The following is a 14,656-nucleotide window of genomic DNA, read 5'->3' on the forward strand; positions in this document are numbered from 1 at the left end:
CAGCAGCTTAGATGGTTTCAAATTATACCATCAGACACTGGCTATCAACAACAACAGCAACAAACAGAGGGAAAAAAAAACTCTTAATGGCTCGTCATGAATGAGCTCAGATTTATTGACAACTAATTAAAAAAAAAAATTTCATATAATATTAAGAATGCGTCAATGTTGATGACATTAACTGCTGGAGAGATTTTTTAATTGATAATTAGGTCAATTTTAAGCCGGAACATTCACAGAGAAATTGGAATTTCAAGTGGCATCAGGGTTTTTATAGGAAAAATTCATAAAAGGGAAAAACTAGGAGGCTTGACATAGTTAAAATTATTAAACTAGTATTTGTTAATGATTATAAATGATATCATTCTTTTAAGGGAATGCATTGGTACATAACATATGACTTGATCCAAGTCGAAACCGTCCCATGCATGGGAGGGTAACCATCATTTATAGGTCATTTGCTTGTTGTTTTGATCATACTCTGAATTCAACGCAAATCCTAGTGCTGAACTTGGGAGTCAAAGTTGATATTGATGACATGCATCGATCTTATAAGTAACGACTTGCATTGACATTATTAGTGATGGTTGGTGATGAAGTTAGTAGATGACAAAGTAACCAAACAACATGTTATAAGATTACTGGTTGGAGGATTGTAGTTGAGTGAAGGCAATTTGAGGGCCTTAGCGGACAAGCGATAGAGATTTGAAGGATCGTAGTCGGGCCTGAGGATCACAATTATGAGACGGTAGTTTGAGGATTCTTATCAATTGACACTGGTGAGAGGATAGTAGTCAGCAAGCAATGGCAGTTGGAGGGTTGTAGTTGGAAGATGATGGAGGTCGGAATGACTATAGTTGGGTGACTGTTTTTGGAGGATTGTAGTTGAAGAGTGATAGAGGTCGAAAAGATCGTAGTTAGATGACAATGGTAGGATGACATTTATCTGAGGACTATAGTCGGGTGATAACATTCGAGGGCCGTCATCAAAGAGTGGCGATGGTTGGAGGGTTGTGGTGGTCAACTTGTGGAAGATCGACGACGACAGTTAGATGATGGCCTGGTAGTGGTGCTTCAGGATCCTTAAAGTCTCATATCTCTTTTGAATCTAAACACCAAGTCTAAGATCTCAACCCAAGCTCCTCCCCCTCCATGTAGAGAGTGAGCACCTATTTATAAATTTTTGAGATGACATGCCTATAAATATCGATAAAATCTGGAACACTCTATCAAACGACCTATATTGATTCTCTTGATTATAAAGCATTCATTCAACATTTAAGATTCATAATGATGCCATAATAAAATGATGCTGTGATAGTTGGATTCATCTCGTCAAGCCACTCGATTTGACTATAAACATGTCAAATTTGAAGAGCATTAGGTCATCTAATCAATATCCTGAAGTTTTGAACTACTTTTTAAGCCTTTAATTTGGGTTGATTCATGCTCAAAATGGAAACATTTTCATATCTTTGTGTTCATATTATCAATGTGTTCATTTTGACTATAAGTTTATTGAAATAACTATTCATTGTTCTAAGTTTAGAAGTTTTCAATTAAAATATGCTTCATGATTAATGTCTGCAGACCGGGATTTCTGCCGGCCTACTAATATCCATGAAATTAAAAACATTTTCATAAATTTAAATTATATTTGATTATTTTTAGTACTAAAATATATAAATAAGATAAAATTTTAAGTATATGCATATATTTGTAAAGTAGATAAACAATTGTATATATTGAGCCCTTATTGAATCAACTATAATATAGTTGACTCTTGTTCATGTTCAGTAAATTAAGTAGACTATCTGGAATTTTTTTTTTTAAAGCGCAGTTTCTGCGAATTTCTTGCAGGGTTTGCATAGTTTTAGAAGAACAAGCCTTACATATATTAATATGGTTTAGATATTATGATGATATACATATAAATATAAATATTTAAATATCTGATTTATAAATATTTTAGGGTATGGATGCAAATCCACCTTGAAATTTAGAGAACTTTAATGTATCCAATTGATGGGCAATATTTAACTAGTATACCACCCATATACAATTTTAATATCAAATATATCACTCCAATTCATACCATCTTATAAACTTTAATATTTCATTCAATGCACCCAAATTTGCTCTATGGATTGTAAAAATGTAATATTAATATTTTGGGTGTTAGATATGTAAATAGCATAAAATAAAGTGGTATGTATGTAAATCTCTCTTTTTTATGGCCGAAGCTAGTGTTTTTTTCTTTTCTTTTCTATTCTTTTTTTTATAATTAATTAATCAATTAATTTATATGGCCGTAGCTCGTGTGAGAAGAAGGATTGATTGGATTAGGGTTTAGGCCATATCAGTTCATATGAGTCTGGGATGGTTCAGGCCATTTGGCCCGAAGATCAATAAGCTCAAATATGCACAAATTTCGAGCCCTAATATGTTCCATTGGGTTCTCCTCAAGCTTCAAAATTGTTCATGAATGTTTTGAAAATTGCTCATGAATGTTTGATTTGTGTCAATTGAACTAGTTTGAGAGCCTGTTTTTTAAAGATTAAAATTTTATTTGAGACAACTTTCTTACTGTTTTACTTTTCATATCGTAATCATAATTTCTGTTAACCCATTGCTTTTTCATTACTTTCAAAAAAACTTTTGTATTAAAAGATTATTTTCTATAATAGCTTTGAAATTTTACTTACTCTACAACAACTGTACTAAAAGTAAGAAAGCTAAATAAAGGCTAGGGTAAATTGGATTGTATTATATTTCAATTTAGGATTCGTTTGGTAAGGAAGTAACTTTTGTAAAGATGATTGTAAAGTTATTGCAGACTAAATACATTTTTTTAACTGCTGTAAAAAGCAGCTTCCAAAAAAAAAAAAAAAATTTAAACAGAAAAAACAATAGTCTAATATAAATTGTGATTGCGGTCAGAAAAATAAAGTTGTGAGAAAATTATCCCAAATAAAATCTTAAACTTCGTTTGAGATGGTTTTCTTACTGCTTCTTAAAGCAGCTTTTAATACTAGAAAGCTGCTTTAAGAAATAGTAAGAAAGCCATCCCATAAGGTTTTGTTTGGGACGGCTTTTTTATTGTTTTCTAAAACTCCGTTTTAGTACAAAATTAAAAAATTTGTACTAAAACTCCGTTTTAGAAAGCAATAAAAAAACCGTCCCAAACGAATCCTTAATCTTGGTGAGATGACTCAAATTCTAGTTTTGCAGCTGATCAGATAAAAATTTCGATTATTTCAACTTACATTTCCAATAAGGTTAAAAGTCACAGAACTATATTTCAATTTTCTTCTCTAAAGCACATTTGATTTCTTACAGATGAAAAGTATATTTTAGAAATTAATAATCCTGTTTTCCCTTATTTAAAAATAAATCAACACTATTAAAAATATTTATGAATTAAGAAAAAAATACTAATTTATAAATGCATTCAACCAAATAATAAAATTCAGAATATTCATTTTTCAAGATATTTTCTAAATTTCAAGCACCCAAAATGAAATGAGTCTTTTACTAACTTATATGATTATCCACCATTTAATAGTTTTTTTTTATTTTTTTTATTTTTTATAATGGCCTTTCAGTGGACCCCATACACACTCATTAGATTTAGGCTTCATTTGAAATAATTTTTTTTAGTGATTGTCTTTCAATCCGCAATAACAATTTCGATTTAGCCATTATTTTTTTATTAATTAAAAAAAAAATGTATAAGGAACCCGCCTTCTACAATAACTTCGAAATATTTTCTTTACAACACTTTTACAAAATAGTAAGAAAACATCCGAAACGAAGCCTTAATGACGGCGGTTTTGTTTGTTGCGGCTTTCTTTCTTTCCTTCTATAAGAATTCGTTAACAGTTAAATTTGCGGCAATTTTACTTTGATTTTTCAAAGGCTATTCTTCTACGGAATTCATTTTAGTCAGTTGATTGAAATTTAGACTATTGACTCTTAATTGGACACAATGAAGAAAAATGATTCATGTGACAGATCCCAAATATAGTAGGATAAAAACTTGATGTGATTGTATTGATAGACTAGACTATTTATAAAAAAAAAATTCTTAAATTCAAGATCTTATATATACAATATGTGTGAGTGTATATTGAATTCAAGACTTTTACAAAATAGTAAGAAAACATCCGAAACGAAGCCTTAATGACGGCGATTTTGTTTGTTGCGGCTTTCTTTCTTTCCTTCTTTCCTTCTATAAGAATTCGTAAACAGTTAAATTTTCAGCAATTTTACTTTGATTTTTCAAAGGCTATTCTTCTACGAAATTCATTTTAGTCTGTTGATTGAAATTTAGACTATTGACCCTTAATTGAACACAATGGAGAAAAATGATTCATGTAACAGATCTTATACTACCAGAATTTATGAAGGATTCATTTGCCCGTTTTTTTTTTTTTTCTTTCTTTCTTTCTATAACAGAATTCTTGAAAAGTTGATTTCATATATTTCTATATTTGATTTTATTTTCAAAAGCTATTTTTCAATACAACTCATTTTAATTTGTTGGTTGAAAGTGTGTAAATCAAGATATCCTAAATTTGAGATTTTCCAATTAAATTTGCACAAAATCTATCAAAAAAAATTTTTTTTTTCAATCAGAATTCATGAGAAGTTGATTTTCATCAATTTCTATTTTGATTTTTCAAAGGCTATTTTTTAAGCTAAGATTGTAAATCAAGATGTCTTAAATTTGAAGCCTTGTACATATAATGTGCCTGAGTTTCCTATTTCATCAGTTACAGCTATAATGCATCTCAATCAGTAAAAGTTTCAATTTTTGCAATCTAGTTTGGAAAATTTTGACTAATTTTTGCCAAAAAGTTTACTGAAATCATAAACAATTATCAAAAGCTTCTCCTATAAAAAATTTCGATCAATTCCAAAAAAAAATCTCAATCTAAGCTTATTCAAAAGCATCAAAATGAATAAGTTTCAACTGATACTGAAAATTATAAACAAAATTATATCATTTTTTCTGCTACACAACACAATTAACGAGAGCAGCATCAAAGAGGAAGATTAAGGCCTTTGCCCACATCCACACCAATTATTTGCAGAATTCCTTTATGAAAAATCTGGAAAAAGGGGAGAATTTTATCTGAATTGGAATTGTTTCCTTATTAATCAAATCTTTCTCAGAAGCGAAATGAACTAACCAGTTCAACGAGGAAGGTCCCTACGAGGCCGATCATGCAAGCCCTAGAATTCCAAATCTCAGCAGTATTGGTGAATCCGAGAAAGGGTTCCGTGAGCTTTGGCTCAATCTTGGGAATCTCCACCTTCAAATCCCTAATTATATTTAAGAAAATAAAACAAGGAAAATCTGTCGGAGAAGCAGATCTTACTTACCCCAGCAGGGAGCTTTGCTGCCCGTACCCTGAATTTGCTTGACCTCTGGGTTTGGGTGCGAAGAAGACGAAGCTTCGCCTTGCCTTGAACATGGAGAAGCTTCTGGTTTGTGAACGAAGATGGTATGGTCACAAGCGTTGCCATCCCTTCGCAGTGTTTCTCTTTCGCCCGTTCTATGGCTATAATTTGTCTACTCTTTCACTTATCTTCTTTCTACTTCTCGGAGAAGGAATTTCCCTCTAAGAATGGAGAAATTATTGTGTATACAATCCGAACGCAGAGTAAGGTTCGGATGCTACGTATTTACTGCTTATTTTATTACGTATTTTTATACATAACTTTTTCTACGTATTTTTTGCGTATTTATTGTGTGTCATTACTCATTTGTGAGTATTATTTATTTGTTGCTTATTTGTCACGAAAAAATTATGTATCAAAAAATACACAGTAAAATAAGCAGTAAATATATAGCATCCGAGCCTTACTTTGCGTTCGGATTGCGTAGACAATAATTTCTCCTAAAAATGATGTCATATGTGTCTTTTGGATTAAGTTCTGCTGCTAGATTTGAAATATAATATACAAAAAATATTTATTTTTTTAATAAAAGTGTGTAAAATTATGATTTTGTTTGGGACGGCTTTCTTATTGGTTTTTAAAATAGTATTTTTGTACAAAAAATTAAATTTTTATATTAAAAAATTATTTTAAGAAGCATTAAGAAAATCATCCCAAACAAAGCTTATGTTATGTTACGTGCTAGAAAATTCACAACAGTAGAGTTACAAAAGTCATTTATCTTAGCATTTTTTGAAGATTCAACATATATGCAACTAAAAATATTTAAAGATATTATAATTTTACGTGAAAAATCTAGAAAGTGAAAATTTATGTGATCTGATACAACTAAAATGATTCTACTACATTATACATTATATGTTAAAATGATGTCCTTCCTCATAATTAGAATATATATTGAGGTATAGACTAAGTATAAGCTGTGTAGAATATATTATGTGGTAAATTGGGTGAGGAATGTGGCATATGAGCTACTTTAGGAGATTCTTTATTGAATATTTAGTAGCTCTCCTTTAAGGTGAGGAAACTAGAGACCATGAAGTTCAATATAAATCTTCATGGCAATATCAAAAATCATAGCTTGTGTTAAAAGCCTGATCAACCTTATAGATGAGACAAGCATCAATAATTTTAGTGACGGCAGATGATAAAGTCAGCAACCATCAATGTAGTTGGAAGATTGTGGCCTGACAATGATTGTTAGAGGATTGTAGGAAAGTTAATATGATCGGAGGAGATCCCCATGGAATGTGCGCTCTTTTTAAAAGATTGTTTGTTGTATATATATATATATATATTCTCTTGTAAGGAGAGGAAATTAGAGATTATAAAGTTCAATATAAAATCTTGGTGTTGATGTCGGAAAACATAGTTGATGTTTATGGTGTGCATTTGCCTTATAGATGATGGCGAGCATTGAAGCTTTTAATAATGGCTGACAACAAAGTCAGTGACCATAGATGAAGTTGAAGGACTGTAGTATGGGTGACAGTGGTCAGAGGACCATATGCGGGTGAATGTGATCGGAGGACGGAGGATCATAGGCTAGCTATGTTGATTGAGGAATTAAATTCTAATAATTGTGATTCGGAGGACGTAAAAGGATCAAAGTCGAGTGACGATAATTAAAGGATCATTGTTGGGTAATGATGATTGGAGTACCCTACTCAAGCAATAGTGGCTAGAGGACTGAGACCAGATAATAGAAATTTTATGGTGGTGAGCCAACAATGAAACCCAATGAATGATTCGATGGCAACGATCAGGTGATGGTTTGACAACGATGGTCCCAGGGTGAAGGTCCGGCAATGATCTAATGGTGATAGTCGTGCAGTCTCCCGATAACAACAATCAGGTGGTCTGATGGTGGCTGTCACACATTACACTCCTTCAAACGGCTCGTATCAATTTCCATGATCACAAGCAGTTCTTTTAGCATTTAGACGTCAAAATTAGCCTATTATGGGATTGTAAGAATCACCTCATCGAAACATTCATTATTGACTACATGCATGCTAGATTTGAAAATCATTTAATCCTCCAAATAATGTCTCAATATTTTCAATTACCCTTTTAGTACTTAATTTGGGCTCATTTGGAGTTAGGTTAGATCACTTTCAATATCAATATATTTGTTCCATTGAGACATTCAATTTAACTAAAAATTTATTGAAATCGAAATACAAATAATACAAATTTATTTTTGAAAGTTTTCGATTTAAATATACGTTGAGATTTGTATTCAATCAAATTGATTTTTAATAATGTATTAAATCTATATACATCATAATTCATTGTTAAAAGTTTTAGCTACTAATCAAGAAATCTTGAATTCGAATTTTGCATATGTTATGTATATTTGAATTTATCTTAATTGACCTAACTGTCCACACACACACAAAAAAACCCTTAACGAACAAGTGAGAAGTTGTGGATCTTAAACCCATAAACCACCTCAATTTCTAAAGTTCAGTACTGGAAAAAAAACATAAAAATAACCACATAACACCATTTTACATCATTGCAGAAGACAACTTATACCTTAAATACCAATAATCAGATTGAAAAAATACTAATTATAAAGCTTAGAATATGTCAAACATGATTAACAGATCGCTTACTTTTCTCGAATTCTCTTTTAAGATACCAAACTTTTTTGTGAGCTTTCAATGCCATAAACATTTCTCTGCAATCTTTCTGCATTAAAAGATCAATGGAAAACCCATAGAGTTCAGTGTCTTCCTCAAGCTCCTCAATGGAATCAAGTACTCCAATAGCTTCTGTGATAGTAAATGATTTGTTCAGTGCAACTGTGGCTTTGCTTCTAAGGGTAGCAGCATCAACTAATTGCTGAATCTGTGACTGAAGCATTTGAGCCTGAAGCATTTGAGCCTGAAGCATCTGAGGCACACCTGTTGCCTCAGACATTCCAGATTTGGGGCAAAAGTTTTTGCTTTTGTTCCCATTTCCATTAGAGGATGGTTGGGAGGCTCTCTTTGAGCCACTGTAAGATTGCCTAAGCTCGTTTACCATTTTGGCATCTCCAGATAAAGATTTGGTGCTTTCACAATCTTCGAAATCTTCGCGGTCTTCGTCGGTTGTGACAGGAGGTAAAGATTCAGAATTGGGAGCCCAAGCATTCTCGTCGCTCATGAACATCTTATCAAGCTTTTCTTCCATCTCAGGGTCGATGCCACTGTACCTGAACTTTTTGGCAGAGGGAAACTCCTAATACAAAAGCACTGGCTAATGTTCAGGAGATATGAAGTCATATCTTACAAGATGCATTTACAGTATTTAAACAAGTATGAAAGAAATTATACCTCCATTTTTTCTTTCCACCATTCATCAGAAGCATCAATGGTTTTCCGCTTTGAATTCCAACCAAATCCAGCGGCACCCTTCTTCAAATCCTTCCATAGCTTCCACTCTTTTTTCAGTTGATCCCATTTGTTTTTCAATTGAAGCCTGTCATAATCCCTACCAGTATATTCCTTGAAATTTTCAACCAAGTTGGTCCATCCAGCTTTGGTGAAATGCGTGTTGGGCCGGTTTCCAAGAGCTACTTCCCTCAAACAAAGGTCGCAAAACATCATTATGATTTCATATGACCAGATAGCTGATGGCCCAGCTTCACGGTTCTTTCCCATCTACCATTAGAACAAAAGAACAAAATATATTAGCAAACAAATAGTCTCAGTTTAATCAAGGCAGTATCCTATTGCTGCTTTGATTCTAGTCCTTAAAGAAAATGTTCTTTTCCCTCCGTCTCAGCGATGTAAACTAACATAAAAAATCTTAAAAACACAAGCAATGTCCAGCAAAATCCATTCAATACAACACTTTATCCCACTACGTGGGATCGGCTACATGAATCCTTTTTCTCCATTGTGTCCTTTTAAAAGTCAAATTCTCGTTTAAATCTAATAAAGAAAGGTTATTCCTAATATTTTCTAACCAAGTCTTTTTAGGTTTGCCTCTACCTTTCTTAACATAAGTCAAATCTAAAACCTCTACTTTCTTAACCGGGTCATCGGAAGGCCGCTGTTTTATGTTAACAATAAAAAATACTTCGCAAGTATGATAATGTCATAAATATATAAAAACTTTTGTCAATAAGGAATGAAGAATGCAGAACCAAAAGAACAAGAAAACAGAAAGAGAATATGTGCAAGTAGATGCCAAAGTCAGGCAAGAATGCCATTTTCATCTGCATTCACTAAAGCCGTAGAAGCATCAAAGCCAACAAAAGACAAGAAAATCAATCTCCTTCCAGCAGCCAAATGTGGAATGAGTTGGGATAACCAACTCAGAACCACTTCAGACCTACAATTGCTACCGTTGAAAATCGCTGATTGATACACTCATAGAATCTTAAGATAGCGAGAAATACATTTCACATGACAGCTTACAGAACTAAAATTAAAGGTAAAAATCATAATCAAGGCAAAACAAGAAAACTTACCTCTAATCAAAACTTCAAAAGATCAGCTAAAATCAAGATGAGATCCTCCAGGGCCACAACCAATGAGATTTACCTTCAGAGTTAACAGTGTTATGCAAAACTCTATTACAGTCAATAGGGTAGCCTTGGAACAGAATGATGCAGCATCTGGATCACAAGTGGGTATGGGACTCTATAGGCTAAACCAATTAAGGATACAAAAGTTAAACCCTTTCAGCTACCATATAGAATTATAGATCAAAATGCATGGATGGACGATGAAAACTCACCCAGGCTATGGCTCGAAAAGGCAGTCATCCAATACACAGTTCTAGCTGCAAATTTGCCCACCATGCAGTATAGCTGAATAGGGGCCCAAGGCTATGATCTGCTTAAGAGGTGGGGAAAAAAGAAGAAGAAAGAAACCAGTCAGAGTTCTAAATCACAGAAAAACTGCAGCTTTTTGGTGCATCTTACACCATTCATTGTACATGCAAAAAAAACAATTTATTTTGACTACTTGATATTCACTAGTTACTGCTCCCACCATCATCTCTACTGGCTTTTCTTTCTAATTAATTCACATTAAATTTATCTAGCCACTTTATTAGCGCATATTACACCCTTGATTCTATAAGAGCAAAATCAAGTTTATTTCCACTACTTTATATTCACGGGTGGCTATTCCCACAATCTTTCTAATGTGATAATTTCTTAAACATTTTCTTCCTACAATCGCCAAACATTCAAGTGCTCAATGCAAATATTTTTGCACAACTTCAAGCCAATGTTACATTTGGTCTACTTATTTATCTTCATATTAAATTTATATACTTATATTATTGGCACATTTTTTATCTTTTGTTGCTGATAACAATGTAAAAAATAAAAATCATTTTCCAGACGTCAGCTTGTTAGACAATTGAAACTTACTAATTTATTTCATTATAATGCAGATGACTATATATAGCATATAGGCAAATACAGCAGATAAAATTGGAAGGACATAATGAAGAAAAACAGGAGAATTTGCTAAATTATAAGAGTATATTATATAATAAAAATAAAATATTGAATAATTAGTAACTTCTAATATACTTAAATTTCTATGATAGCACTCCAACTCAAGTTGGAGCATACATATTAAAATGATACAACTTGCTGCAAAGATTGAAGAAATGGAGTGGTACCAGAGCCTTTGTAAAAAATATCTACAAAATGTTTTTGCTAAAGATATGGATGATGATCCTCTTTGACAGAACAGCAATTTTGATGAAGTGACAAGCTCGTATGAAACAACCCAACACACCTAACAACCGATGCAAGTGCAACCAAAAGACCAAGGTCTTCCACCTTAACCTCATCAATGATAACAAATGGAAACCTCAATAAGAATAGGGATATACTCCCCTTAACACCTCCAGCATCAATGTTCTATTGGCCACTCAAAATAATGAGAATGTTAATTGGCCTTGTCCACTCAAGACGTATCCTGTAAACCAAGACAAGTATTGTGGCTTGCCACAAAATCCTACAATCAGCTCAAAGAAGAGATCAAAAGGTTGATCTAACATGTAGCATCTCCACGGCATCCGCCAAGTCCTGCATGCTGATATTGGGATTAAATTATTAGGGGGCTGCCCCAATGATAATAATGATGCAACTAAACAACCTGTGGTAGGGGAAGTTGACACTATTGTTGAAGGTTGACATTGTTGTCAATGTCCTCTTCTACTCCAAATTTCTTAGCTTAGACCTACTTATAGATAAACTCCATCCAACTGCTGATCCCGTATATGCATTTGAAAATCATCAGTTTTAGGGTCGAAAAAACCATCATTTTGCCCGTCACATTCAATGAATTTCCTTGGCTAGCAACTCAATCCAGTTAATGTATTCCAAAGGTCTCAAGTTCAATTGATAGAGAAAAAAAACTTCAATGTAAATGTAGGAGGTAAGTGCGCATCCCTCATCGTCCCAAGACACTTCATTAACACAAACAGTATATTGGTTACACCTTTTGGTCCTTATTATGACTTAGAGTTCACGCTTTTGATAGTGGAATTGTTATTGTTTCTTCTAAATGATGTTAAGCACTCTACGAAGAATGGTCTAAGAACATTTTGGCTATGAGCCCGATACTTACCACGATAGCAAGTGGAGAATAGCAACTCAATTTTAAAAAAAAATTCTAAGAAAGAAGAAAAAATTCGACTGGTAGTAAGATATAAACATGGAGTAAAAGAAAAGTAGTTCAAAGGATACACGAGAGAATCTAAGTGATCTGAAAATAAAGCAGGCATCAACATAAATAATTGATCTAAAACTAAAGCAGGCATTAACATAAGGGCATCTCCAACCGACCTCCAAACGCTTGAATGGAGCTCCCGGCCAGCTCCAGCCGAACTGCAAAATTTCCGCTATATGGCTGCGGGTGAACAGTGGGACGCCAATATTGGCGTTGCACTGTTCATCTCCGCCATTTTTACCACTCTACCGAACTTGTCGCGGGAAAAAAAGAGGCGACGGTTAACTGCAAAAGGGTGAAAAACGCGTTCCATTGGAGATGAAATCACGGCATTTTGTAGTTTCCGGCATTTTGGAGTGAAAAATGAGATTTTCGGTTGGAGATGATCTAATAAGTTCATGCAGCCATTGGAAGAAAACTACCATAAAAAATTGACCCTCTTTCTAAACTAGATTACGTTTAGCTGAAAATTTTCAGAAAAACACGGAGCAGAGAACTTCCAGACACCAACTCCTGAAAAAAATTCAGGTTCCCAAGGTTTAAAGTTATAGCTCCTAACTTCCATTTGTAAAGAAGATATAACATAGCTCTCCACTACGAGAAGAGCTTTCAAAAGTTTCCTGGAAGAACAAACCTCTGAAATGAATACCGAAACTCAATACTAGAAACAAACCTCAAATCACACATACTTTATCAAATCAATAACCTTGTCATTAATTCAAACAAACAAAACGCTTTCTTTCATCTTAAAACGAATAAAACACCTAAAGCCTATAGGTGGAGAAAAGTAAAGGAAAGGGTTTCTGCTGAATGCACTACCAATTACATTTGCAGCGTAAATTCTCTCCCAAAAATTAGAAGAGAAAACTAGTCAGCACAAACTGAATCTGCTTCAATGAAACCAAAACTACGCATACAAACCCTAATTCTCTACCTTAAATAAATCAACCATCCTTCATCTAAATCCTGAGCGCAAAGATCTATCGAAAGCGGGTTCAACAATTCTAATGCCGGAGGAAACAGAAATAAATTCAGAAATCTCACCTCAAAACAATCACAAATCCTGAAAAAAGTACGAATCAGCATACCTTCGAATAACCGTCTCAAGAAAGAGCTTCCTCCCCGCGACAACCATTCTGACTTCTCGCAACCGAAGCGCCAAACAATTCCTCGTGCAAAAAGTAAGAACTCGAGCGTTCCCTCCGAAATAGAAAGAACAAAGCAAGAAGAAATGACCGAACGGGAAAGAGAAAAAACTCGCCTGGCGATCCGAGCCGGAGCGGACCGCCCCGCCCCACTCATGGCCGTTACAACTCTGTAACCGATGGCACCGGTTTTCCCACCCTGGAACCGGTCAAAACCCTAGGTAGACCGGCTAGTGAATCGCCGGTAACCATATCGCACTTTATCCTTTTCCTTTCCTTGATTCCTCGCTACTACTCCTGATACAGGCAACACCGCACTTAAAGAATGGGAGAAACCTATTCATATCGAGGCTTTTAGTATTATGAGATTTTTTAAAGAATTAGAAAAATATGCACTTTTAAATACATTAAGCCTTCTTAGGGTTTTGAAGAAGGGAACTGTTGCATGCTCGAACATTTACGGCGGTAGAGAGGAGTGTTTAATGTTCTAGTTTTATATGAATATCTAACACACACAAATAAAAAGAGGGGTACAACAATTGTAAGAGGCAACATTTTTTTTTTATGTGGAAAACTCTAAAAAGTGGAAAATCAGAGGGCCTTGCCCAGTTGAAAAGTTTCCACTTGCATCAATCATTGATTACAAATGATGTCATTCCTCAAAGAAAGGTGTTGGCACGACGTGTAAATATACATCAGGTAGAGTATATTGCATAGTTGGAGTTGTAAGAATCCAATGACATAACAGTTGATCTCAAGAGAACATTAGCATGGTTGTTTGGCTTGTAGGACTATAATTGGGTGACGAAGGTCGATGAGACCATAACTAGTTAGAGATGGAGGTCGAAAGAATCGTTGTCATGTAATGGTGATCGGAGGGACCATTGTCATGAGACTGTTGTCAGAGGGATTATTGTCATGCGATGAAGGTCAAAGGGACCATATTCGATAGGCAGCGAAGGGCAAAGGGACCGTTGTTATGTGAAGATGGCCAAGCAAAGGTCCAAATAACCATAGTTGGCAGGAAATAAAGGTCAAAATGACCATATTCGGACGACTGAGGTCAAATGATGGTAGTTGGTAGGTGATAGAGATTGGAAGAACCGTAGTTGACAGACGAGGGTCAAGCGGAGACTCGATGGTGGCATCCAAATAAATGTCTGATGGTGATAGTCAGGCAAAGGTCCAATAACTACAGTTGGGTTGCAAGGGTTCATCAGTGGTGTGCTTGGGTGAAGTTTTTACCCTTTTAAGATTTTCAATTTAGTAGAGATTTTGTTTATCACATTTGATCAGAGTTTTTTTTAGGTGTTGTTTGGTTAGAAGAAAAGTGAATGCATTGCATTTCTAATA

At 34.2% G+C, this 14,656-nt stretch overlaps 2 protein-coding genes across 5 annotated transcripts; both read right to left on the reverse strand.

The window, feature by feature from the left end:
• Window positions 1–4,920: 4,920 nt before the first annotated feature.
• Window positions 4,921–5,600, reverse strand: LOC110108446 (light-harvesting complex-like protein OHP1, chloroplastic). Of its 2 annotated transcripts, none has more exons than XM_020839083.2 (3): window positions 5,389–5,600; window positions 5,196–5,318; window positions 4,921–5,114 (listed from the first exon to the last, which is right to left on the reverse strand). In XM_020839083.2, exons 1-3 carry the CDS (start codon window positions 5,530–5,532, stop codon window positions 5,046–5,048), a joined length of 336 nt encoding a protein of 111 aa, XP_020694742.1. In that variant the 5' UTR covers window positions 5,533–5,600; the 3' UTR covers window positions 4,921–5,045. The 2 variants fall into 2 exon arrangements, with proteins under 2 accessions (XP_020694742.1, XP_020694743.1); XM_020839084.2 differs by having other exon boundaries at window positions 5,196–5,328; window positions 5,389–5,530.
• Window positions 5,601–7,961: 2,361 nt separating this feature from the next.
• LOC110108415 (L10-interacting MYB domain-containing protein) lies at window positions 7,962–13,541 on the reverse strand. Of its 3 annotated transcripts, XM_020839044.2 has the most exons (5): window positions 13,247–13,539; window positions 10,201–10,298; window positions 9,932–10,110; window positions 8,790–9,116; window positions 7,962–8,694 (listed from the first exon to the last, which is right to left on the reverse strand). In XM_020839044.2, the coding sequence occupies exons 4-5, from the start codon at window positions 9,114–9,116 to the stop codon at window positions 8,062–8,064; spliced, it is 960 nt and encodes a 319-aa protein (XP_020694703.1). In that variant the 5' UTR covers window positions 9,932–10,110; window positions 10,201–10,298; window positions 13,247–13,539; the 3' UTR covers window positions 7,962–8,061. The 3 variants fall into 3 exon arrangements, with proteins under 3 accessions (XP_020694703.1, XP_028555082.1, XP_020694704.1); XM_028699249.1 differs by lacking the exon at window positions 9,932–10,110 and having other exon boundaries at window positions 13,247–13,541; XM_020839045.2 differs by lacking the exons at window positions 9,932–10,110; window positions 10,201–10,298 and having other exon boundaries at window positions 13,247–13,541.
• Window positions 13,542–14,656: the final 1,115 nt, after the last annotated feature.

Source organism: Dendrobium catenatum, unplaced genomic scaffold, assembly GCF_001605985.2.
Source record: "Dendrobium catenatum unplaced genomic scaffold, ASM160598v2 fragScaff_scaffold_1221, whole genome shotgun sequence".
NCBI classification, from domain to species: Eukaryota; Viridiplantae; Streptophyta; class Magnoliopsida; order Asparagales; family Orchidaceae; genus Dendrobium; species Dendrobium catenatum.